Source organism: Corvus kubaryi, unplaced genomic scaffold, assembly GCF_017639235.1.
Source record: "Corvus kubaryi isolate FWS band 111438036 unplaced genomic scaffold, C.kubaryi_AGA036_p1.0 64923, whole genome shotgun sequence".
NCBI lineage: Eukaryota > Metazoa > Chordata > Aves > Passeriformes > Corvidae > Corvus > Corvus kubaryi.
In genome coordinates this window covers 107501-135163 of record NW_024581612.1, presented here as the reverse complement: position 1 = coordinate 135163, position 27663 = coordinate 107501, and the positions used below count along the sequence as shown (strand labels likewise).

The following is a 27663-nucleotide window of genomic DNA, read 5'->3' as shown; positions in this document are numbered from 1 at the left end:
CAATCCTGGGCTGCTCTGACTGGCGGGGTGTAGAGGGCTTGGAGTTCACATGCAGTTTGCACAGCTGTAGCCAGTCTGGCAGACTCAGAGCTGCTGGTTGTACTCATCTGGGCTTGGAATCCTTCACAGGAGGAGTCTTTATAAATTCCTGGTGCTGGCTTCATGGCTAAGGGTGTGTGAGAGCAGCTTTTCCTTCCCCAGATGTGTAGTTTGGGCCTTCCTGGTCCCAGCCTGGTGATGAGCTGGCACAGAGCAGCTCTGACCCATGGGCTGTGGAGCTCTGAGTGCCCTTGGCTGTGGCTGCCAGGGAGAGGGGACACAGCTGCTCTCCATGGCTGCTCACACGGCCTTCGTGTCACTGCCTTGTTGCTTCTGTTCCTCCCTCCACACTGAGGCAAATTGGGATTAACTCCACTTAATTCTAATGGTGTTATTGACAGTTAGATCCTCCTACATCTTTATTTAGTCCTGCACTCTGCAAGAAGTTACTGCTTTACTGAAATCCCAATTTATTTTATTTTTTTAAGGCATTGATACACTGAAAGCACTACTTAAATCCACAATACTTTTGACAGTGATTATAACCTAGGGTTTTTATTCTCTCTTATCTTTTTTGGCTTAAATTTATTATTTTACTTTCTAAACTGGGTTTGTCTGCAAGCCGTGGGACATTTTAACAGACTTTCCTGAGCTCTGGCTGCTGTGGTTAAAGCAGACTCTTTGGAGTTGGCGTGGCTCAGGCGTGCCGTGGCATCAACCACGATGCTGGTATTTCTGAATAATCCTGCCTTCTCCTTCCCTTGCCCCATAATAAATTTGAATATTCACCTTTATAGCTTGAGTCAGCCCAGGTTGAATGATTTGGGATCTTGAAAGCAGCCTTAGAGCTGTTCCTAGTTTCTAAATCATACCATGAATTTACATTGAGCTCTGTTCACTTAAATGGACGGGACGAGACGAAACTGCTTCTGTTCTTTACCCTCCTTTTTTTTTCTGTGTACATAGCTGCAAAAAAGGGAGAGTGAGGTGGCTGGTGAATATTAACTTATATGGATAAACAGAGGCCAAACTGGGGAGTGGAGCCTGCTTTGCTGTGTGGCTGACATGCTTTATTTAGGCTTATTTTTGCCAGACCCAGGAAGGTATTTGAGCACTTAACTCCTGTCTTGTGAGGCCGAGCTTTTGGGGGCCTGACCCCTGACTCCCCAGGTCTCAGTTTAACTTCCCAGCATCCCAAAGCCGGATGTCTGTTGTAGAGCAGGGCTGTGCAGGAGGTGGGGGCTGATCCATGGGAACGTGGTGGCCAGCTGGGAGCTGCAGGATCAGGCCTTGGGCAGTACCTGGTCAGTCACCATCGCTGCAGAATGATGGGGAGAAGGCATGAAACAAGTCCGGGAGAAGAGGGCACGTAGATGAAATGCCATTTAAGCTTGCAAAATGTTGTAACGTGCATTAATTGCACTTCCGATTTATTGTTGGAAGCATCCCAGGCTGTTTCCACACACCCACTGGACTCACGCTTCAACCTTTCTAATTTTTCCCACAGCTCCTGTACTATTAAGTTGGCTCAGTAAGGTTCATTGTATAGTCCATCAGTTAAGCTGTCCAAAGGAGGGCAATTGGGCAGTGACAAGACACGCTCATGTGTAATGTGAAAGAAATGAATGTGGTGATGCATGAAGTGTAATCTGTGCGGTAACACATCGGAGACACCAGTAGGTAATTCAGCCATCGTGGCATTGATTGATATGGTTAGCAGGGAGGTGTAACTATTAGTCCTCGCCCGGGAGCATATTTAAAACCTAAGGGGTGCTGACTTGCACACCAGAGAAGACACAAACATAAGCAGAGAGGGCTGGTTGTGCGAGGGAAATGAGCTGCGAGCGTTGGGGCTGGCGGGAGCCGGCAGGAAAGAGGGACTTGAGACCTGAGGCAGGTTGCACTCCAGCACGATATTTTATTCCTTTTTATCAGAGAGACGATGGCTTAAAACTGATGTCATTATGAGGTTTAAATCAACTTTCTGCTTGCTTGAACATGGTCACCTGGGTATGGAGGTACAAGGACACAAAGAGGTTGAGCAACTCTGTTTGTCTTTGAGCCGGTGATACCTGGGGTTGGGAAATTGAGTTCCATGAGCAGTAATCTGTCAACTGTCCCCACAACATACATTTTTTAAACCTGTGTCTACATTTTCTTTCATAATAAAGAGGACTAGTTGTCCTGAAAAATGCGGTGAAGAGCCAAGGCTATGGTTTAAAATAATTGGTAATGGACGCTTCTTATTTAAGAAAAAATTACAGCTCTCGTGCCCTTTTGTTTTCAGAACAGTTTGCAAGACTGAGACAAATACTGATAAATGTGTGTATAAAAGAAATAAAATCATCCCTCTAGTAAATGTAGCTGTGAATTCGGTTAAAAGCATTTTGCTTTTATTCTTAAGTATCTGTAATAGTAATAAATGTTTCCAAGGAGAGAATGCTACTTCATAAATGATATTTTTGTTATGTTTTCAGAACTAATAGATTGTTTAAATCTGTATTTTAGTTTCATTTTAGTTTTTAGTGCTCTCCTATTGTCTTAAACAAAATAGCACATCCTTTAATGTTATATTTGTGTAATGTTTGCTGGTTAGTATTTAGACATTTCTATAATCTAGATTTTACATCTGTACATAGCAGCAATTTTAAAATAAACCCCATTTCAGCAGTGTTCTGAGCTGCGAGCGTGAGATCTTTAGTATCTTCAAAATGAAACTGCAAATCACACTTCAAATCACCAGCGAGTGAAAATAATAGGACTGAGACATCCGGGTGCCTGATGGCTCCCGTAGATTTGGCAGTTTCAGGTCTGAATCCCGTTCCTGGTCCATAGGAAGTTGCAGCAATGATAATTGCAGCGCAGTTCTGGGAAGCTGACTTGAAATTTAGCTCTCGCTGTTAAAATGAGACTGTTAAATGGTAAATTACGTAATTTATTGCGAGTGGTCGTGGATCTATTTGACTTGCTTTTGCCATTTGTTCTATTATTTTATTTAACCATTTTGCTGGATGAGTGATGAGCATACCTTTCAGCTGCCCAGTTTGACAGGCTAGTCAGGAATTCTCTCCAGAATTATTCTAAAGGAACTAAATTTAGGGCAGGAGGAGAGAGGCTCTTTCTAATTTCATTTTATTAATCAGATGATGTAATCAGTATTTTGGCAAGGGGTTGTGTGCAGACATGTATGACATCACAGTTACCTCTTTAAATTAATGTCACCTAGCCTAAAATCCGTATTACCTCCAGCATTTCCCCCTCACAACTGGGTATATTTTATTTTTCTTTCCATCTGTGGTATAGTTGTTGTTAGTACTAATGGAAGTTACACTTGTATAGGAAGTTAGACCAAACACTTTGACTTTTCAAGGCATAAATTTACCGTGTATGTCTGTTTTAGTGGCTGTAACACTTTCAGGCTTTTCCTTGGGATAAAGCAGTAGTAGATCCAGAAGTGACTGGGAGGAGAGGAAGGAGTAGAACAGGGAGAGGAGGGTGGATGGTAGTGTGTGTCTAATTAAAAACCTGCAGAAATCCAGATTAAAAAAAAAAAAGAAAAAAGGCCAGTTATTCTTTCCCTGTTTGCTTATTCTGGAAAATAAAAATAGGTGTCGGCTCATACGGTCTCATATCAATATGTTATCATCAACAGACAAGTCTATTCACTATTGTTTCAACAGAGTAAACAGTGTGTAAGGGTCAGCCCTGCTCACAGGTAATTGTTAGTGTGCAGACAGTCCTGTCAAGCATGTTAGCTAAAAATACATCCCACACTGTCACTTTGCAAGGTGTTTGAAAATAATAGCCCCCACACAGCAAAACAGGACACAGGCTTGTGTACTGACCTTTTTCTTTGTTTAATTTGCTCAGAGGTTTAATTCCAGGGGACAAGTAATAATTGAATATGTCTAATAACTAAATGCTCATTTGGGACAAAATCCATCAAAATATAATTGGCATTTGGGGCTGATGAAAGGAAAATGACGTGGCTTTAGAGAAACGGATGTGTCCTAAGAATATCTGATCACTTAATGTATAAATTGAAGCCTCTTCCACAACATATATTAATTGCAGATACTTAAGGATTTCAGCATTTTTTTTGTAGTGAACCGTTACCGGAGACCAACTGTTTTTGTTAATGCTACTCTGGGAAAGGCGGGGAAGGTTATTGGTCTGTCGTGCAATAATTTACTCCTCTTTGATATGCAAACGATCCACGGTGAATATAAAAAAATCCTATCAGACTCATTTCACAGTTCTTAACCACTTAGATTCTCTGGAGTCTATCGCCTCATTAGACCAGTGCTCTCCAAAGCTAGCATAATTAAAATCTTTAACAGTTTAGCAAAGTAAAGATGTTTGGCTGATCACGTTGAGATGATTATCTATCCATTGTATTCTAAATGACAAAAATAAATTAAATTTAGACCTTGGCATTTTTTATTATGTGTTTCAAATGAATATAATGCATACTGCCTTTTTTTTTATTTCAATACCTTAGGTTGGGTGAGGCACATGCCTGTGTGAGCTGCTGCTGTACACTCAGAAAATGGCAGGTTTCCTTAGGATAGCTCCAGAGCTGCAACATGGTGAAACAATGAACAGTCACCCAAACGATGAGCTGGAAGCACAGTGATGAGAAACCTCTTTAAAAACACACAGACACTGACTATTATTATTATTATTATTATTTTTTCCCTGAATGTTTGAGTGACGTGTCTCTACTGCTAATTTTTTCCCATGGCCTTCTCTGAAAGAGCACTGAAATAGTCTGCAGAGAGAGAAACTTGACTTGTTTGATCATGTCACAAACATCAGCTTTATCCAAAAGCATGATCTCAGCGTGAGCACATGGTTCACCTTCCATTTGGCCCATTGGAGTTTGCAGTTTTCATTTGCATCAGTTACTGAATGTTGTCTCCTAGCCCTAGTGTCCACTTGGGCACATTTTAAAAAATACAATTTTTTATTATTATTTTTTCTTGAAGCTTATTTTCTGTTTTCATTTTACTTTTGAATGGCTCATTAACATCAATCTAAGAAATGACAGTAATAATAGTGTTACTTGTATAGAAAGTTACACAGTTTTTCGGTAGACACATCCATCAATTAAGTGAGCAGTTCGAGAAACCAAAATTAATGAGAAAGATAGGTGTGTTAATGAAATAATCATAGTATAATCAATTTGACTGTTAAAATTTGAAAAGCATTTCAGGAAGACAATATGAATTCATAATTTACGTCTAAAAGTGATTAATAAAAACTGTATTTAATAACAAAGCTATTTGTCATCATTTAAAACTTAAGCACAAAATTAGTCATGTTGTGGTTCATGTTGTCATAATAATAAAGCTGAGTATTTTTTTTCCTAAGACCTTCCTTGTTTTTAATAACAGGTTAGAAAGTAGTCACTTTCCTTAAAAAAAAAAGGCAAAAAAAACTAGAAAAAGGAAGAAATTGAATTTCTTAGCTGAACATAGAGTAGCCCTTGCTGTGGGCATGGGGGCTATTTTTGCTCAAGTAAGGACTCTGAAGATCAGCCTTTGGTCTAAAAATTACAAAAAATCATAATATTTAACATCATAATTGGTGTGGGTGTGGTGTTGTGTGGATCCCCCTGCCCTGCAGCCCAGATTTTGCATTCCCTGAGTATTGCAGGTGTCACACCAGAGCGTAGCAGAGTCGTGCAGTGCACTATTAGCATTTAGTTATTAAAAAAAAAAAAAATACATACGCAAAAACACACACAGGCAAAACTAACACTAGGCTTTGTTTACTGACTCTTTGATTTAATTACTGTTTGAAGACGGCCGAATTAGCTGTTAATTGATTTAATTATCCAATTTGTTTGTTTCAGGCATGATTCCAACAGAACTGCAGCAGCTCTGGAAGGAAGTGACAAGCTCGCACACAGCGGAGGAGGCAGCCAGCAACAACCACAGCAGCCTGGACCTGTCCACCACCTGCGTCTCCTCCTCCGCACCCTCCAAGACCTCCTTAATCATCAACCCACACGCCTCAACTAATGGACAGCTATCAGTCCACACTCCTAAACGGGAGAGGTAGGTGCCTGTGGGTTTTCTGCCCTGAGCATCTCGGAGCAGCGTCCCGGAGTGATGGCGAAACGCTTGGGAGCGGTGGCCAAGCGCCTTGGCCTCAGTTTTGTCCTCCACATCTTGCTCTGTCTGATATTGGCGTGGTTGAATAGAGTCTCCACTGGGCAGAATATGCTCCTTTTGTTCAGATCTTTATGGCTTGTTAATTGGATCACTGTGGGCACAATTAGCTAATTGGAAGTGCATTGGATAAGCGTATTGGGAAGTGTGAAGAAGCTGGGGGTGTTTTGAGTTTTGCATCACGGGTGGTGGTACTCATTTGCTTTGGGTTTACAGGCTGGAGCTGAGCAAGAACATCTGTTGGTCAGTACAGTCCCCATTTTTCTACCAAAATGCAGTGCCCCATCTCATCTAAGATGTTTGCCTTTTTTTTACTCTGTATTACCTGCTTTCACAAGAAAGGGTAGGCTTGAGTTCACCAGGTTTCTCTAAAACAAAGTTGCTTTTTTTTTTTTTTTTTTAAAGTGCTGATAAAATTAGCTAACTGGTGTTGTTTGGCTTTTAAAAATGTGAGTTAATTTATACTTGCTCAGCTTGCATTGTTAAAAGAAATGGCTTAAATCAGGGGTTGTCTGTTGACGTGCTTCTCGGCGCAGGCTCTGCTTTATTCCAGAGGATGCTTTATTGTGGGTTTGTTTCTTTACACCCCCAGATTTCACTGAGGCGTGTCTAACAATGTAACTTTTGCTTCTGGGGAGATAGACAGGCCCAGGCACCGGGGCCGTGGGTGCCAGCACCGGCTGCAGCCTCGGCATCGCTGCTGGAGGTGGAGGAGGAGGAGGAGGAGGAAGGGTCTCGAGGAGTGGGCGCAGTGGGGAGGGCAGTGCTCCTTTGCATTCAGGAGAGTCCTTTTGCCCATCTAGAAATGGTATAGCAGACACTAGTGAAAGCTGGATTTTATGGAAACTGATGGCTTTGTCTTTCCATCCTCCTTTCATTCATTAGAAAGAGGATAATGGAATTTTTAAGCCATAGAGTTTGTATTTCTAGTGGTCTGAAAGTAGATTGATAGGGAAGCTATATAAATACCTCTTATATCTTTCTGATATTAAGAAAATAGTGCTGCTGGGAATAGATAGATTTTAAAGGAGAGCACACCCACTGTTGGAAGAAGCGCTGTGTGTGTAAGGCATCCTTTATATACCCATTGCAAGGATGTGTGGGGGAACATCAGTGAATATGTTTATAATGCATGCCAAGGATGTGCTTCTCCTGAAGACTTACATGGGATACTAAAAACAATTTGATGTTTATTAAACATTAATTCCCTTTTTGCTGCATGTAGAACTGAACAAGATGGGTTTATGGCTTTCCAGTACATTTTTTATCTATGTTTTTCTTACCAAGTATATAAAGTAAAAACCCATGCAGTGAGATGGATCTTCTTTCACTGAATAGAGGCACGTGCTGTGTGCTAATGGCAATCTAAACCAGGAAACAGATTCAGTTCAGTTTGAAAGCCAGTAGAAACACAGGAATCTGTTCTGAAGTAAGAATTTTCTGTGTATACTGTTGAGCAGACCTGGAAGTCCATGTGTCTGAGTCCTGTAATTGTGGCCTGGAGGCAGCTGGGATCTACAGACAAGGTGATACACATGCTTTTATTAGTGAAGTTCCAGATTTATTAGGAAGGCATAAACATGCCATGGTATTGTTTGAGATTGTCTTAGTTTAGAAGACTAAATGCTCAGTGCTGGAGTAGTCGATAGCTGTGTTATTAAGCTTGCCTTATACTTTCCTTGCATATCTGTTGAGTTCTCTGAAATATCAAAATACAAAATAGGTATATTTAGGAATACAAATAAGAGAGCCACAGACTTTGCTTTGTCCTGCTTCTCTTTGGTACATGGAGGGTTTACACCATCCATTTGCTGCAGTTATTGAATTACATGTTTATCCATAAGTAGAGCAGGAGACTACAGGCAGGAGAATGCCTCCTGATGCACTTAAGGGTTTTGTTGCATTCTCATCAGGCACCGTGGTGCCTGCCTGGATTTCATGTGACACAGAAGCTCCTCTTGGTGAGATATTGTGCACTGGTTTCCTTTCTGAAAGGGTATTTATCTACAGGCGGGGAGTTCAGGGCGGGGAGTGAGCGGAGAGGGAAGAGTTGCTGTGCTCTGCCATCACATGTATGTTTGACAGCTCACAGAAGGTGAAATTTTAGTGGGCTTGCAAAAGAGAGAGCACAGGCACAAGCAGGAGTTTAGTAATTTTTTGATTGCAAAGGTTAAGACTAGAGAAAAATCATGGGTCTGGTGGGACCATGAGTTTGCTGGACTTAGAGTGAAATCCATGAGTGTTCTTGTACCCATCTGGTTCAGCACAACAAATCAAAGGAGACTTTTGGAGGCAGTCCCTAGCCCAGGCTCCGGTCAGATGGGGCTGTGGGAAGGGCTCACCAGGGAGGTATCAGCCCTTTTACCTTCTGTCACAGAAGTCACAGCCTGGGCTGGCCAGAGCAGGTTTTTGACTCGTGGCTTTCCCCCTCATTCCTGCACCTTCTGTGCAACTGGCTGTTGGCTCTGGTCTGATACAACCAAGAGCTATTTATTTAGATTTAACCAACAATAAAAACACATAGTAAAATCTGTAAGTGTCCTAGCAGTTAAGCACAGCCACATCATAACGACTGCCCAGCAGCCATAAATAATCATATACAGGTAACATTAACTTTTAGGGTGTGCTGTAAAGCTGTTTTCAACCCCTTTCTCTTGGGCTTTTGCGAAGGAGTGGGCTGCAGGAGGCAAGTTGGTTATGTGGGAGTTACTATCATCACTGTCAACTCTGGCACATGTCATTGAGATAGTTCAGGCTGTGTTTTAGGGGGTTCCTGATCCCACAGCTCAGGTTGCAAGGCTGCTCCAGACCTGCGAGACAGGAGGCACCTGTGTTAGAATCAGCAGGCAAGCAGCAGATCTGCTCTGTGTCTTGGATAAAAACACATTCTGGTTATAAACAAGGGGTTTAAAATAGCAGGAGCAGTAGTCATTGGCTGCCTGGCGTGCCCACGCGTCGCCGTGCCGCCAGCCCAGGCTGGGGTTCTGCACAGGCTGCGGGGACACAGCTCTGGTGACACTGCCCACTGAGGGGCTGCTGTGCTTGGGGCCCAGTGATAGCACAATTCTGACAGCAAAAGAAGCAAACGGCGGGTGGATGGCCAGAGTCACCCAGGACATTCAAAAAGCAAAAATACATTCAAAAGCAGGAGGCACCCTCCCTCCTGGGCCTCATGGTGCTGCGCTTGGTTTCTGCATGCTCCATGTGTAAGGCTTCCCTGGGAATGAAACAATTCCAGCTATAAATAATGGGTTAATGCTTTCATTCATTTGGGCTTTAAATGTATATTACATCTATGCTTTTGTCCCACATTTTGCCCAGTTTCTGTAAGTAGCAGCAGCAGCAGCTCTGGGGTTTGGTGCACAGCAATCTGTTAAGGAGGTAAATAATCTGCTTTGGCATGACACTCCTACTCTCCTCTTTAATTTGTCTTACACAAGGAAAATTATAATTAAATCATTCAGGGTAAACCCTTGAGTGTAGAGAAGGAAAAAACACACTTTGGTAAAGATTGCCAATAGAGACCAACTTCCCTGTTGTGCCGTGCAGAGACATTTATCAATATTCAGCACTATTAAAGAGAGAACATTTCGTGTGATTTGTGAGGCGGATGCCAAAGCTCAAATCAAGGCTTGTTAAGATCCTTTCCCCATGCAATCACGGGCATTCAGCATCATTAGAATTCAGCACTGACTGTGTGTTTCATGCTTTGATTTTACTCAGACAATTTAATAATGTTTATTGTACTGATTATATATATAAATTCACTCAATGCAATAAACATACCTCAGTCATCAGTACCCTAAGGGAAATATTTTGTTATAGATACTTGTATTCATTCAGGATAAGGGAAAGTGAGACCATCAACCAGCATGCAAACCTCTCATCATCTTACCAGCATTTGGGTTTCTTCAGTAACAAGCAGTTTTCCTCTACACAGGTAAATAAATAAATAGCGGGAGCCAGTTAAGTACATCTGCTGTGCTTAGAAATGTCAGGGACAGTACCCACTTTCCATCTCGTTCCACTGCATCTTATGTGGGAGAAACTTGATCAATTTCTTAAGAAAAGCACCAAAACAAAGCAGGAGGATGACTGGTCACTTCCAGTGGCTACTAACTGTATAAGCTGATGAACAGTGGGCATCCTGAAACCTGCATGCTTGGGAATATTCCCCGTGTGGGTAGGTTTGGAGAAGCAGAATGGTGCAGTATTCATCAGTGCTTTGCAGTGGGCAGAGATTGCTCCAGCTTGGGCTTGAACTGGGAGGTCTGGGGGTGCTGTGGAGCTGTTGGACACCTTGTACCGGTCCCATCACCTTGCACCATCCTGTACTGACTGCAGCAGAGCCAGGATGGTGGAGGCTGTACATAAACGAGTGTGTTAATGAAGGTCCAGACCTGTTAATTTAAGAAGTGCATCTGGTGTTTACCAGAGGTAAGGTGAGGAGTTGCAGTTAAAGGCTATGTGCCCAAGAAACCTTTCTCCATCTGCCAGCAGTCCCATCTCTTCCCCTCATTGCCTTTATACCCTTTCCAACTATACTTGAGTCTTGTCCTTCCACATAAGCAAGCAGCCGTCTCATAGGAAAAATAGATGGGATAAACAAGGGGATTTTAAAATTGCATTTTCTTGCCAGTGTGGCAGGAGGACAGAGTCTGGAGAAGGCACTGAAGGGAAGTGAGGAATGGCATGGCAGACCATTGATCTGCTGCTTAGGCCTAATGCCTCGTGTTTTACTGTTGTTATCTTCCATGCCAGCTGATCCTCCATCAAAATCCCAAGGCCCTCAGATGAGGGCATTAGGATTCAGCACAATTAAGAGTTGCAGACTTGGGTCCGTTATTAATGCTCGGGATGAAACAGTTCAGCCTGCAGTCCATATGCTCCCAGGGCCCGATCCTTTCTTGGCCAGCCTCTCCACTTAGTCCCTGGCATTCATTCTGCACTGGTGCCAGCATCAAATCTGCTCAGCCGTGTCAGCTCCCCTCAGTTGCTCCCTGCAGCTGATTTTAGTTCATTATCCTTTACCATGAGCAGAGTAGCGTTGGATTAGGTTACCTCAGATCCATTCTCCATTAAGAAATAGGTGTTCCTGGGGCCTTTCCTCCCAAAAGGTATTCAGCTGCTTCATGTACTCAAACCCCATAATGACCCTTGTGCTGTTACCCATGGTCTGAGCAGCTCAGGTGCCTCCATCCTTGCTGTGGAGCCAGGTTGGAGTGGGAGACTCGAGCTGGATGCCCAGCTGAGTATCTGATAAACCATCCTGCTTTCCACATGGCTGCTGTCCTTCTCATTGCGCCTGGAATGGCTTTGGGGACTGCCTGGGCTGTTGGTGATGAGGACACTGTGACAGCAGGGCACTGGCCTGGCCATCTCCATTTATTCTGTGCAGGTACAGCCCAAAGTGTCCCAGTGCCTGATCCCTTGGCACTCACTCCCCTGCCAAAGAAATCATCACCAGTTACTGAACGGGCTCCCCTCTGAGTCACTCTTCTGTAATCAGCTTTGAAAAAACACTGGCTGTGACTCAGACCTGGGGCTGTTAATCTTCAGTTTTGAGCCTTATCAGGCACTTTTTATTGTTCGTGCTTTTCAGATGCGGGTGTGGAGCCTCCTTTGCGTCGCCCGCACCCACCGTCTGCCACGGTGCTAAATCAGTTGTACAATTCCACTTGCTCCTCAGTCTGCCCAGGAGCTCCTTAATCACACTTCTCAGGGAATTCCTTCACTAAACTAAATGCAGTTTATTTTACTTGGTTTTCCCTATGAAGACGCAAAGTTAACCAGCCTGTGAATATTTAATGTGGCCCCTGGCTGAAGGAGCGTGCTGGGTTTGATGCTTGGGAAGCTGCCCCGGCGTCGAGGAGCTCCTGCACGCCAGCGCTTCGCTGCTCTCTGGTCCTGTGTAATAACCATCAGTTGTACAACTCCAAACACTAAGCTAATGTATCAAAAAGCACTTAAAATAGATTGGGTGAGCCTTGGCAGACGCCTAACAGAACTTTTCCAAATTTTAGCATATGTATTGTTTTATTCCTCCATCTGGCCAACAGATCATTGTTTGATATCTGAGTGCTTTGCATATCTCCTCCCTTTTCTTGCAACTGAGATACTTACACGTGCATTTAATACAGCTTAATGCTATTTTTACATACCAGAGAAATAGCTGATGGCTTTCTGTTAATTGCATGCACTTTGCAGTTAAACTTTTATTAAAACATTCCTGTCTAAATACTTAAAGTCCAATGAAAATTTGTCCTCTTCTTTTATTAGAGGTGTTTATGTAGTACTCTTAAAAAGGGACCTGGTTTTGGTTTACTGCACTGTGGATTTCTGTTTCTTTTTATTTCCTCCTATGTGCAAGTCGTCCTTCCTCAGAATTTGCTCAGGTCTGATGGTCCTGAAGAGCTGAGCAGGGAGCTGATAAAGAGCTGTGTTATTTTTTTAACATATATAGCACAATCTGAGAACAGAAACACCCTTGAAAGTGCTGTAGAAGTAGAGGAGTTAGGTGGCTTGTGTGTGACTATTTTCTGTGCTGTTCAATAAAAATGGAGCAGTTAGTATGACAGCTGTTATATCATGTTATATCGTACTGCTAAGATACTGAGCAGCATTTAAAGTAAAACTCCACCATTAAGCTGTATAAACTTTATCCGTTTCACTGTGGTTTAATGGAAAAAAAAAGAGTTTCTCAATAAAATGACATCATTTTTACCAGGTTGTAATGTTCACTTTACAACTGTTTTTCTTTAATTCAATTTGTTTTACTTTACTTTTTCTTGGCATCCTTTTTTTTCTCGCAGTTTGGAGAGGGGGAAATCTCTTTTTCGTAGAGCAGGTAGATACTGCTCAAACATCTCTTCCCTACTTTTCCCTTCTCCCTGCTCCCTCGACATCTTGTGCTAATCTGGAGCTCTACTTTTGTCAGGCAGACACAGTTGTATTTTCAAAGTAGAGAGATGCACATTTAAATCTGGTAATCGAGAGCCCAGGGAAAATTTATATTGCACTGCTTGCTGGTGGAGCAACATTTGTGAAATGCCATGGGGTGTTTTTCTGTATAGCTGGTGGTGGTAAGGTAGGAGGCCTGTAATTTCTTCTGTGTGATCAGGGAAACGTACATATATTATAAAGTAGATTCTTGTCATTAAAAGGATGGTATAAGCCCAGGCAGGGAAACTGCTAATATGTGTTGCAGCTTGTCATTTTGGGCTGCATGAATAAAGAGGAGAGCCATTCCTTTGGGAAATGATCTCGGGAACTGAGCAACAGATCCGCTAGCCAGCAAATTCTTTTTAACTGTAATTTTCCTTTTTGTGTATACTCAAAAATAACATTGCAGTGGGCCCTTAAATACCATTTCATACACAGAGCACAATTTCCACAGCACAGGTGGTGCTAATATAGGACAGTCCCCTAGGCACTTGTCGCCAGGAGTTGTACAGCTTGTTCAGTGTCTGCATCCATATGGCAATCTGTCCCATTCATAGAAAGACATTGTAGCTGTGCCTGTGGGTGCTGTGGTCAATGTAGTGTAAAACGTAGATTTTAACTCTGGGCAACCTATGTTCTGCTGTTTGTTTTATTGTAGAATCCAATTTATAACATGAGGGAAGAAAAATCAGCTCAGAGCAAATTCCAGAACAATCTGGCTGGCTGGGGTTTGTGTTTATTCTTGGAGCGCATGGTTAATCAGCAGGTGCACAGCCCTGCGCCCCGCGCGCTCTAATGAACAGTTTACAGGAAGTCTTGCTCGGAAGAAACATTTTCCTTGTTGTTTATACTGTGAATTAACTCAGAAGTTGCAAAGCTGTAAACGGTGTTAGCTGGCCATGTATGTCATGCAAGTCTGTTCTGTACTTCTTGTCTTTTTTTGGCTTGCTTTCCCACTGTTGCATGGTTTTCCCTGGGTGTGGGTTGCTCAGGAAGGATGCTGAGCTTCTCTGTGCTCTACATGGCAATGCTGCCCCGGAGGGGGGCAAATCACAGCAAAGAGGCCCTCCCACAAAGGAGGGTGAAGCTCTAGTGTTTCCCAGCAGTTCAGATCCTGAACACATGAATGTGATTTGTGGCTGCTCTGGTACCTGTCACTGCAATGCCAAGTGTTGTTCTGTTTTAGTGGGACTATTTGTTATGCCTTTTAGTAAACACAAACAAATAGACCGCCTAGCACCTGCAGCAGCATATGATATTTACACTACCTGTATGATTCAGCATGCTTCCCTGGGGAAGCAGGCTTGTGTCCTCTCGATTTTAGTGCTTTTTTAAACAGCATTCTTCCAAGGGGAAAGCATGTGGCAGAGACAATGCAATGCTCTAGCTGTAGTTCTCCCTTGGAGTCATTATTTATCTTAATTATATTTTTATAAACATTTCCCCAAGGGCACTTTGCTGCTGCTGCAGGGGTGTGGGGTGGGCGAAGGCCCCCACAGCGAGCTGCCAGGCTGTGTGTGATGTGGCAGTCACCTTCTGCACAGGTTTTGTTGTGCCTGTGGGACAGGGGTGAAAAATACTGACGTGAATAATCCCTGTTAATCATATTTGTTGACGTATCACTGGTTTATATAAGAGTGGAAGACTTGCCTCAACTCTAAATGTAACAGAAGAGAATTTTGTTGAACAAGAATAGATCTTGTTTCTCAGTGTTTTCTTTTACTATAAATTTAAATGTTACAACAGAATATAAATTACAGTAAAATAAGGTTGGCAAACAGGATCTTTTTACAAAGTATGTACGTTCACTGGTAATTTTACACCTCGGTCTCAGTGAAGTCCAAGGTCTAATCCTGTGTTTTTATACTTGTGTATGTTCTTAAAAGGGTTGCTGAACTGGGGCCAAAGCTCTGCCACTGCCACTTCTCTCTGCCATGCGAATTGGGTGTGTAAGAGGGATGGGATTGCTGTGCTGAAAGTCAGTGTTAAAAAAAAAAAAACTGAAAAAAACCCGCAGAACATCCCCCCAGCCCCAAAAACCCAAGAAAGTAGTTGGATCACATTTTTTTCCTAATGAAAATAAGATACTGAATCAATCCGTTTTAATCTGAATAAATTAGGAGACTGTTCAGAGAGGAATAAAATGAGATTTAGCAGGGATAAGTAAAAAGTAGCCCAGCTAGGAAATCAAAATTCCAAACTGCGGGTTTGACATGACACGTCAGCTGCTCAGCATCAGTTGTGTGGGAAATGGCTGAGGCATAATTGGGGTTGAGAAATTAAGGTGGGACACTCTTTGCCATGTCTTAGTCAAAAAGGTAAATGCAGTCATGGGAGGCATAAACATGCGTGTTGCATCCGAGTCCTTTCTTTTTTTCCTGTTCTACTTTATGCAGAACCAGTTAAACCACATTGAGTGTGATGTTCAATTGGCCACTCTCTTGGAGAAAGGATAAAGAGAAGCTGAGGCAAATATAGAGGAGAGCAGCTAGGATGATAAAGGAGTTGGAGGGAATAGGCTATGAAGACAGATTAAAGGGAATTAAAGATCTACACCCTGGAAAAATAGAGGCTCTAGGAGGATGTGATTATGGTATGTAAGTACATGAAGTGATGCTACAAAGAAGAAGAAGGAAAAAATTGTTCTCATTAGTTAGCAGTGCTGGAATTTAAAATCCAGCGTTTCAAATCGTGTGTGTCTGGGTATATTTGATGTACTTTTCACTACAGTACCTAGGCACAAGGTTGAAATAAAAAAATAAGAGTTTTAAATCACAGAGAAACTCGTTAGTTCAAGTGCAGGAATGGAATGTGCACCTGAGATAAGTGATGGATTTTTTGCAATGGGCATTTCTTTAAAATGCTCTAGAAAGACATTTAATTCCTCCAAGGAAGGGATGTAGGGCAGTGACTGTCCAGAGCCTGTGGCAGTTTTTCTGCAGGGCTGGAAGAGGGCCTGCCACTGGAAGGAGGATGTGTTCAAGTGCTGGAGGGTCATAACGTTGATTAATAGTCCAAACCATCAGTGGATAGATCAAAACCAGAAGATGATGCTTATAATTATCCAGTCTGGTTCTGCTCTTTGCAGTGAGGGTGGGGGTAGAAGGGCAGGGGAATGTCAGCCAGATTTTGTCTTAGTCTTGCTTCAAATTCTCCAGTGTTCTCATTGCAAAACAGGAATTTAGGGAGTAGTGCCATGGGGGGGCAGTGGTTCGGGGTGCACAGGTGGCCTGCTGTAAGAAAATAAGCACTGCTGTTTTCTTTCTTATGCTACAGGAGTACACAAGTTAGTGCACACCGATTAGAAGAGAGGATTTCAGCCTGTGGGCTGCAGTTTTAACTTGATTTGTCTTAAATTGGTGTAGTCATTTAAAATGTAATATACCCTCCTGTTACTTCCAATAGGGTTTGATGTAAAACATGAGCTGCTTCTAGTCCTAGGTCTGGACGTGGACTAAAGTAGTGAGGAAGAGGAGAAATGCTCCTCTAAAAAGCATCCAAAATTTGCAAGCCAGTTGTAGAAAGAGCTGTCACTGACCACTCACATCAAATGCCACCTCTCCTGCAGGCCCATGACCTTCTGTTAAGCTTTATCCAGTGATGAAGAGGCATCACCCTGCCTGAACAGTCCCCTGTTTAGATCACATACCTGCTTCCTGGGTGGTTCCTGAGGCTTGGACAGGAGCATGAGTATCCAGAAGGATTTTTTTGTTGTTTCTTTAACTGACAGTTTAGAGAGGAAAGAGGTGCTGCACCACTTTACTGAGTTTGAAGGGATTTGCTCCAGTGGAACTTCACTGCAAAATACATCTTTGTTCGGTTGATTCTGTCAAGAAGGCAGGAACTTGTACTTGAGTACAGTTAGTACCAGGATTTAATCATTACTGCCTCCATTTCATTTTAAAATCAGATCCAGTGAGTGTTTCTGACTCAGAAAATTGCGACTTTTTCAGCAGCCTTATTCTTTTGGTGCCTTCTGATGAGCTTCAGAGCTCACCGGGCAGTCACAGCTCTGGGAGAGCCGTGTTGGTTCCCAGCTGTGTGTCTCTTTCTCCTGTACAGAACCAAAACTGTGGCATTTTGCCTCAATGGCTGTGCCATCTACATCAGAGAGAGGGGGAATGTGGTGTGAGACAGAGCCCCACGCTCCTGCCTGGGCTGTACACGGATATCAGTTTCATGGCAGCTGGCAAAGATGAGGTCACTTCCCATTGAACCTGAGGAATGAAATAAAATTAAAAAGACAGTTCTGCACTTTGTGAGGGTGCTGTGCTCCAGCTCCTTCCAGGAGGAAAGCAGGAGACATAGTATTGATTTTTCAGCGTGCAGGTGGCTCAGGCATGTTCTGAGCTCTGTTAGAACGTGAGCAGATGCTTCATAACTGTACTAGAAAGTCAAGGATGCTTCTCTACATCACTGACTTCCCTCAGTGTTTTGGCAAAGATCACTGGCCCAAGCAGATGTGGAAGAGAGAGAGTGGAATTATGAAGTATGTCAGCATCATGAATATTTAAAATATGGTCCACTGTGTGGCAGAAGTACAGACGCTGAGGCTTTTGCTCTAGCTGGATTTTATATCTACCCGTGTCTTTTTAGCCAGTGTGTACAAGCGCAGTACCCAATTCCATGTGGTTAATAAATGTGGGTTGAATTTAACCATTTAAAGAGCACAGGGAGCTTTCACACTGGGTCTTTGGTCACTGCTTTCCCCAACACCCATCTCACTTTGGGGTGTCATTTTTACTCTCCATCAGCACTTAGCTGTCTCTGGCGTCCCTGTCTCCTGTGCTTTTGTGTCCCAGAGTGTGGTTCTTCCAGGATGCTGTAGCACAGCAGGTGTATTCCAAAAGGTGAATGGCTGGCAGGAGTGGGCTGTGCAAGTCCCAGCTTCAACTGCCATCCCTGTAGGAATAGGAGGTGAAATTGCTTCCAGACCCCCTGGAGATCCTTGGGGTTATGGGGCAATGTAGGGTGAAGAAGGAAGAGGTAAAATTTCCTTTCCTCTATCCAGCAAGCCCAGAGGAGCTGTGGAAGTGCTTGTCCCTTCTCCCCTCCCCTCTGTACTGGAAACAGAGCTGGGGACAGCAGAAGATGATTGGACACTTACACAGTTTTCAGCCTTGTACATGGATTTTGTTACTCTCTTGTATGTCGTGTGTGACTTACGCAAGACATTTCACTTGCCAGAGTGTTCTTTGCTGTACTTTGATGTAATAATGCATCACTGTTGCATTATTTGGAAGTAATTCTATTGTATTAACTGTTTTTTATGCAAGTACCTTACTAAGAGAAAAAAAACCACATTGTCTTGAATTTACATCATTTATTTCTTCACTACTTTGAAAATTATGTCTTGTTATAAAATCATTTCCTCTAACTACTGTTGCATCACCAGTACCCCACCATGAATATGCATTTCTGGGAAGGAGAGGGTGACAGAAACAAACACCTACTCTAATGTGTCATTAGAAATCAAACAGACCTAGAACTTGCTTCTGCTTGCCAATGCTCAGATCTTCTGAAAGTCTGTCTGCGGCAGCGAGACCAAGGATGCATCCAGATTACAGAAGCTGTGCTTGCGTGCAGGCAGAATATCAGTGAACAATTTCAGATTATAGGTTTGCATTGTGCTCACAAAAGCTGTTTATTTATGTACCGGATTAAAATCTTCTTTTTCTACCTCTGCTTGTTCAAACAAAGTGAGCACTTAGATCAGTTCAACAGAGTTCTCCATTCATTTTCACCGGCTGTATCCTTTGTGCGTTACATCCGCTTCTGTATAAACCCGCTCTTTGTTTTGTTTTGAGGTGCTTCTTCAGGCTCTATCAGGGAACAAGTGGCAATCTATAATATCTTCAAAAGTGCGATAGATAAAATAGCAGTAATCTGATACTGACACATAAAGGTCACCGAAAGGCACTGCTGAAACCCCCCTGAGCAAGATGGGAGTCACTGCCTTTGGAATGGCACAGTGCCTGCAGAGGGGGACAGTGCTTGTCTTTCAGTACTGAGGGGTTTTTTCTCTTTGAAATGTCTTATATTTGGTAAGCTGAAGTAGTTCCTCTGCTTGGTTGAATGGCAGTGGAAGCTCTGCGTAGGTGTTAAGCGTGTTACACATAGCATCGTGTTAGCAAAGTGATCTTTTAAGTTCCCGTTTACAGTCAGCACCAGCCTTTATGGTTATTGACAGCACGAGCCTTTGACATCCTGAGCATCATTCAGAGTTTGATATTGTCTTGGTCATTCCGTCATTTTCTTTGGATGCAATGCCAGGGTGTCGTGTCCTACATAGTTTGTCTTGTCTTGTGCAAGTTCCCTGGAAAGAAAAGAGATTTGCACTTGGATTTAAAAAATAAATACAAATCTCGGTAGGGCTCTTTCCGTTGACTCGGCCATGGCCTTTAGGCTCTCACAGAGAAACTTTAAAAATCCCTGCTGGGGGTTTAAGCCATGTGACTCCTGTTGATATTATAATGAGATTTACAGTGCTTAAACCCCATGGGGGACTGACTCCTTACTTGGCGTCACACGTCGCAGTGTGTGGGTAACATGCACTGGGCAGATTCATACACTGCTGGGGTTTTTGGGGGGGGGGCGGGGGTCTTCCAAACACTCTGAAATCATAGCTCTCATATGTAGTCTTCATGGACTTCAATGGAATGTTAGCGTGAAAGCTTCTTTTCTCACCCTTTGCTGTATCCCGGTTCGGAAGCAGATGATAAACCCTGTTATTTTCTGAATTTTTCTGATGTGTACAGAGAATGTTTGACCCTATGCCTGTTTGGCTTGGGTGGATGGTGTTTCTTCAGCCATTCTCCCTCTTCCTCAGCTGAGGAAATGTGTGGTGTGGGATTTTTTAAATTTCCTTGCAAAGAATGCATCGGTTCCTTTGTTCTTTTAAAAACTTCACAGAGATTCTCCTCACTTGAACATTTTTTAAAAGACTGATTCAGTTAAATCAGTCTAATATTCCTATATAGAAAAGGCCTTTGTAAAGCTCTTCACCTACTGTTGTTTTTTTAGGAAATTACCTTGCACATACGTATGTTTATGCTTGAAGAACTATATGTAAAAAAGAAGATGTTAATGATATTAATGAAATAATGAATTAGGTTCATGTAAAACTCATAATACCTTTTCTAGTCAGTACTTCTTAAATTACTTTTTTTAAAATGTAAAATAATTTTAAATACCACCTTCTGTAATCTTCAGATTCTCATCAGGCCTAAAGTCAAAAGTGGCAGAATCTGGGCAGCAATTCCTCTTCCAAGTTGTTTGCATTTGGGATGACATCTCGGGAGTATTTTACAGTGATCTGGCTACTCAGTGCATCTGAAATAATACAGGAACACAATTTTGTCAGAGGGCACAGACAGATAATACTACAGAAGAAGAATAAACAGCATTTCCACATGTGTAAAAGTAAAATGACAGAAAGTAGGCATTTGTCCATAACGTTACCTGTAATCCAGAATGAAGTAAGTCATTAAAGCCACACCTAGATGCTGGTATGTGTTCATATCCTTTGTGTATGTTTGAAGTCCATAATACAGCACAGACATACTGTAGCAAAAAGCTTTGCCATGAAGAATACCCATGTATGTGAGCATAAAATAGAGATTTCAATATTTTTTTGACATTTTGCTTTTAAAGTCATCTAAGGTTATGGAGATTGTTGAAAAAAATAATTCCTTTCCTTAAGAAGTTTCCATGCAGAAGTTGAATAAAGAAGATATTTTAGAATATGGTTCATCAGTTAGTGCAACAGATACATTTCCCTGAGCACCACATGGCCTGGATCAAAGCATCTCATGACTTGGATCAGTGCAGCCAAATCATTACGTATTGATTGGAATCCCGCTGAAGGATTAACCCCTTAGTGCTCATATGAATTTTTTTCTTTAACACTGGGTTCAGAAGTTAGGAGATTCTGTGATGCTCCTGCCCAGTCTTAGCAAGGTTAATAGCCCCCACTAACCCATCATACTGAGGAATTCTTAGATTGCATGGCTCCTCTTCTTCATGGTGAATTTTGCATTTGAAAATGTATCTTGAATCTTCTTTCTTGGGATATATAAGGGGGCTGCATTTGTGCAAGGAAACAGCCTATAAGAACAAAAAAAAAAAAAAAAACCACAACCAGAAAAAACACCAACACAGTAAATAAATAACCTGGTGGGAAAGCCAAGGCTCCAAATTTAATGTTTTTCCTTTCTCTAGCCATGAGGAAAGCCTCAGGTCCAGCTGTGTTATGGTAAAATGGGACATTGCTGTATGGAGATGACTTCTCGATGAAGTTGAATTGTAGATACGCAATGTTCATAAATTTCTTAGCAAAATATCTAGCAGGGTATTAAGCAGATCTGTCAAATGATTTCTCCCCCGTCCATGTTAATTTAAATTCTTTACAAACCTCTTAATTAATGAATGAAATGTAGGAGGATAGCTAAGTAAGAATGACACATGTTTCACACTGCAAATGGTATTTAATTCTGTTTTGAAAAACCACGGGCAAGAGTCAGGCAGGTACTGTGAGATGTTGGAGATGCTTCAGGATCTGGTGTTCGCTGCTCTTTAAGAGTCTTTATGAGGATGAATTGTCACGGTACATTCAGTTTACAGCACTTCTTCTCTCTTCTCTTTCTCCCCTCCAGTTTATCCCACGAGGAGCACTCACACAGCCACCCGCTGTACGGACACGGCGTATGCAAATGGCCAGGCTGTGAAGCAGTATGTGAAGACTTCCAGTCGTTTCTAAAGTAAGGATGGTTTTTTTGGCACTTGCATTGTACAGAAAGCATGCCCTTAAATTTTGTGTGCTGTCACTCACCCTGGGCCTGATGCAAAGCCCATTGAAGTCAACAGAGAGCTCCCTTTCACTTCAGTGGCTTTTGGATCAGGCTCAAGAACGTTTTAACAGGGGATAGTAAATTAGCCCCATGGGGAAATTATGGTCTTGCTCAGTGTATTACTCTAAAATAGTGTTTGCAGTTCCGCAGCTTTTTGTTTGTTTGTTTGTTTTATTTAAATAATTTTTAAGTTGCAGTATCGATCATGTAAATAATAAAACCTTGTTTTAACCTTGATTTCACTTTAATTTAAAAATCTAGTCTTAAATTAACTCCATAATTGAACAGAGAATTGCAGAACATCATGTGAAATTTAATTTATGTCAAATAAGTAACTAATGAACAAAGTCTACACTACTAAAAATAAACTATAATTATATTAATTGGGCCCCTGCAGTTTGCTGCAGACCTTTTCCTCGCTGCCAAAGAACACAGTTTTACGCGTTGCGTAAACAGTGCATTATGGACTAGTGTGTGGTAGTGCGTGCATCCCGATGCAGGGAAGGACCTCAGAGTCCTAATAGCTTACACATGGCTACTCCACAGCTAAACCATCAGCCTCACCCCTGTTCCCACCACAAAAGAGTTCTTTGTCTGGGTAGGACACCAGGTACACACATGCTGTGGGTGCATCCAGGTTATTGAGGGTTTGTCACTGATCTTTGCTCAAGTTACGTGGCTGGTCAGTTGTAAGATCACTGAAGACCGACCACCAGAGCAATGTTCATGATTTAAATGCACAAAGGGACAATTTTTTTTCCTAGTTAGAGTAGTCATCTCATGAAGTTAGTCCACATAAATACATGAGGTTCTTCAGGATGAATAAGTAGACTTCGTTCCAAAAGGTTCAGCTGTACCTGCTCTTTCTGGGGCGGTTCCCTGGATTTTTATGTGAGGGAGGGAAGGGCAACAGCAGGCACAGGATGTTTGTTTGGTGATGTTAGATGATACAGATAAGGTTTTGCTCTCGGAACAGAATGGACCACTTGTGGTTCCACTGGCAAAACCCTCCTGAGTTCGTAGGAGTGGCACTGGTCCTACTATAAACATATATTACAAGTGTGGAATGGTACAGTAAAGAGAAGGTTCTCATTACAAGAGGATTACAAAATAAGAAGGTGCTAGTCATAAATTTCCATGAAGGGTGGCCTCATTTCTTGTAATTCATCCTGTTGTTCACTTAAGTGAAATGAATGCTAATCTCGCCATACTTGCCAGCTCATTCATATTCATATGCCATGCTATAGCATTTAGACCTTTAAAACAATTCTCATCTTTACTGCAGTAAATGCAAGGGAAAGGTGCTGTGGTAGCCTTAGGTAGCAAAATAATGTGTGTGGTCACATACGGTCAGATTGTGCCACCTTTGCTTCCTGTGCTAGTCCCGTGTTCCAGGTTAGAGCAGCTGCTTTCAGGAAGATTCTGTAGGAGGAGTGGTCTGCTTGAGGTGGCCGTGCATAGAAAACACATTAAGTCACAAGCACGGGTAGAGGCAAGGCTGGTTTTTTATACAGTATTTTGGACATGTTTCAGTAAGTAGACCCAGTCCACCAGTTCACCTGGAGGAGATCCGTGGAGCAGTCAGTATTTAGGAATAACCTGAAAACTGTCACCAGCCCAGGCTGGACTTGAAGCAGCTCCATCAGTTCTAGTTTTTTCATTTTCAGTCTGGTTTTTGTCTCCATTGAAACATTTCAACAGAAATATTTTGTGTGAGTTTCTTAAAGTCATCAACTTGTGTAAATTTTCTCATTATTCAAGTGCTGCAGTGTCCAGACAAAGTCTTACTGTTCAGAGAGATACTTAACCCAGAACAAATGCAGAAATGGATGTCCCTGAGCAGTTATTGACGCTGTTAAGAAGTGAGTGTTGCTTCAGAAAATGATACCGTAGCCTTCCATGTCTCCTGTGGAGCATCCGTCCTTAAATTATGTTGCCATTTATCAGAATTCATTACTCAGTGAAAAGATAACAGGTAGATGCTTGAAGTTTCTTTCTGATACTTGTATAATCTGTGACACTCTGTCGATGGTCCTCTCAAGAGAAAAGCTCTTGTTTACCAAGTGAAATACAGCCTGTGTATCAAGTATTGCTTAATTTCACTTAACTTGTGAAAAAGCAAAGAGAAGTTGTATGTGGAATGAAAGCCCTGTCTACCAATAAAATGATTCTTCAGTTAAGGGAGAAAAAAGGACTCGCAGGTCTAAAACATGGTTCATTTCTTTTCCTCCTGAGGAAGAAATATCATAACTGTTGGTAAATCAAAACCAGAGATTTGACACTCTTCTGTGATCGTTCTGTAGTGTTTGTTCCCAAGGTGAGGTACACCACAGGGCCCTTGATTTCAAAGATAAATACTGTACAAATAACGATCCTAGTTGTCTTTCACTCACAGCCAACAGGAGGATGCTTATCAGAACCAGCAGATACATGGGCTATTGTACGCATTTATTTCCCTATTTCTTTTTGAAATAAGTTGCAGTTTTTAGCATCGCTGTGTTGTGTTTCTTTTTTTAGTCCATCAGCCATTGGTTATCATGTGATGCGGTATCAGTTAGAGCTAACTGATAGCAGCAGGGGCTGCTGCTCTGCCTAATGAAACAGCAGCACCCTGGATGCTCCAGAATACTCCCTGAGCCTAAAAACAAAAACAAGTCCAGTCTCAGGGCGGTGACCCTGTGGCCTCTGCCAAGCTGCAGGGAGCAAGGTGAGGGCTGGAAGGTGCACACGTGTCTGGCCTGTTAACCAGGGCCCGTCTCGCAGGCGGCAGCGAAAGGAGCAATTAGTAGCACAGAGCGACTTTCCTGCAAAATTGACTATATCCTTGATTTCATTTGCATGTGTTTAAAGACCGTTGAAGATAGAAATATATACCCCTTATACAGCAAGTTGTGCAGGAAATCCCGGCTGGAGGGAGGGCGGTTTGTTCAGCAGGGTATCCAGGTATCCAGGGCAAAAAAAGAAGACTGAATAGGGTTTTATTATCTGGCCAGGCCCTCACCCCCCGTTTTTTTTTTCCCTGTAATTTGATTGTGGGTTAGACGTGCTTAATCCTGGCTGTACCATTTTTAAATCAAATGTATTCTTTAAAAGAAAGGACACAGACCTTTGGAGAGATCTGGCAGTCCTGTGTTGCAGTGATGCTGGTAATCTGCTTCATGTGCATTTAACTTTGATGAAACGAAGGGGAGTTTATGTGAAAGAAACTACTAAGTGCACTCTGTAATGTTTTCACAAGTGTTTTTATCATGGTAACATCTTGTTTACTTTAGTTGCCTGCCTAAAACTACTTGGAACATGTTAAGAAAACATTTCGAGAAAGGTTCTACAAAGAGGCTTTTGTTTAGCAGCAACTGTGAGACTGCTCGGCTCACAAAGGTGTTAACTTTCAACCCCTTAAGCACTTCCACATGAAATTCCAGCAACTATGTTTGTGGTTTTGGAAAAACAAAGTGTATATTAAAGAAACCAGGTATATGCTAATACATGTTGAAGTACGCCGGAAATCATAAATTGTTTCAAAGGCAGTAATTGCGCTCGTTTGCATGGAGGAGCGTTCTGCACTGAAATCATCCGCACGGCGCGGGCTTTTTAATCGAATAGGCAGCGAGGGCAGGGGGATGGCTGGGCTGTGGGTGGGTGTTTCAGATATCTGTAGGTCGCGGCAGGGCCGGCGTCGTCCCCCGGGGCGAGGGGGGAGCTGCGGGATGCGGCCCCGTCCCGAGCGGGACCCACCCGGCCCGGCCGCGCTCGCCGGCAGCCGCTGGTTCCGAGCCCGCCGCGCTGGGGAAGGCGCCGTGCCGGTGTTCCCGGCGCTTCCGCAGCCTCCCGGTCAACCCCCGTGCCAGGGCAGGGGGCTCGGGACCCCCCGCGGCTGCGGCGGCGGAGGCCGGGGTGGCCCAAATCCCACAGTGCCCTCTAGTGCTCCTGGGAATGCTGCTGGGAGAGGGAGAGGCACCGGGAGCATCCCCGGGAGCGGCGGCAGCCCTGCCACAGCCCCGCTCCCATCCCTCCGGAGCCGGGCGAGCAGCATGCCAGCTCCACATAACTCCCTGAATTTCTATTTCATTCTTTATTTAATCTATTTATTTATGTACTTTAATTCTGATTTTTTATTTTGTTATTTTAATGGTTATTTGTCCTCTTATTTTAAATTTTGTTATGTATTCTGTTACGCATTTTATACTGTCTGTATTGTTTAATTGTCATTAACAATTGTCATTAGGTCATTATTTAGTCTAATACTTTTATTTACTTTATTATTTTAACTTTATTTCTGTTTTATTTTTATACATGCTTTACACACACACACACACATATATATATGAAATACTTGTGCTGATGGGGTATATGTAGCGAGGCCCATTGCCTTGCATTATCCCCTTTTTTCCTCTCTTAAAGGTGCACTTAGTTTATGTTTCCCATTATAATTTCCGGTGTGTAATCAGAAAGCATTCCTTAAGAGACAGGGATCATCTTTGTTTCATACTTTTATTGACACTGTCTACCGTATTACTGCGATGTCTAAATGGTAAAATTTATTATTAGCAATAGTGTCACAAAAGTCTGAGACAGCGATTTTCCTTTCAATAAAAGTAGTTAAAAACCTTTTAGAAAATCCATAATTTTGATTGCTGGTACTTCATAAATGTATAACTGGTACTTTTTAGCTGTCTCTTTAGGGAAAAATGAGTTTTATCACCTGCAGTACCTGGGTTAATGAAATTGTGTGTTGGAATTTAGCCAGAATGAAAGATGAGATCATTTGGTGGCACTAATATTGGCAACAGGTCTCATAAAAAGGTTCGACTCTTTTTAGAGAATTATCATTAGGGCTTTTTCTTTTTTTGAGCATGGGGGAGAGATTCAAGTTATTTGTCATTTTTGAAGTTTCTGTGGTTCGAAGATTCTTGTCTACTGTAATATCCCAAACCCAGTGACCTAAAAGCCTCCACCAAGGCCAAGAGAAACACAGCAGTGTCCATCAGTGCCTAGTAAAGGAATTTACTTGCCTCAGATTTCAGCTCCAGTTCCTGTTTCAGCCCTTTAAAAATCACGACTCTCAGCTCAAATTTGAAATAACGCTGCTTCTTTCTCATGGTCCTCTGTGTCTGATTGTTTGTGGATATTAGCTGTCCAGGAAATCCCATACTTAGAGATATAAATCCAAAATGATCTTGTTTTTCCGCAGCCAGCCCAGGATGTATTAGACAGTTATGATGATTTGTTAATTTTTGTGACCTTTATTTATTTTATGTGTGCTGTGTGCTTTTAAAGGAGGGAATCAGCTGTCGAAATAGGCTACTTTTGTCAAAAGGAAGGCTCTTGACTCCTGCCTTTTAAGCCTTTGCTTTCTTTACTTTTGGAGGATTCTGTGTGTGCACCTCCATATGGTGGTAAACAAGGGCTGCATTGTGCCCTGACATATAAGCTTAAACCCAACCCTGTTATTGAAGAATCTTTTGAGATGTGTGAGCTGGGATTCTTGAAGGGCTGTCAGCCTTGGGTGTCGATTTGAAATGTGCCTTGAATGTATAACTCTGCTTTCATTTTAATAGTGCAATATTTTTTTTTCTAATGTAATATTAATCGTCACCCATTTGTAGTGAAATTTCTTCCTCGTGTCTCGATGGAAAATAATTAGATTAAGTGTATTA

General features: G+C 42.3%; 1 protein-coding gene across 7 annotated transcripts in view; it reads left to right on the top strand.

The window, feature by feature from the left end:
• The window catches only part of LOC121672741 (forkhead box protein P1), an 87171-nt gene that overhangs the window by 17666 nt on the left and 41842 nt on the right, over positions 1–27663 (top strand). For all 7 annotated transcript variants that reach the window (XM_042045546.1, XM_042045543.1, XM_042045545.1 and 4 more), the window contains 2 exons: positions 5897–6101; positions 21812–21916. In XM_042045546.1, the coding sequence (XP_041901480.1) occupies positions 5897–6101; positions 21812–21916 (310 nt within the window). The remainder of the gene's footprint in view (positions 1–5896; positions 6102–21811; positions 21917–27663) is intronic.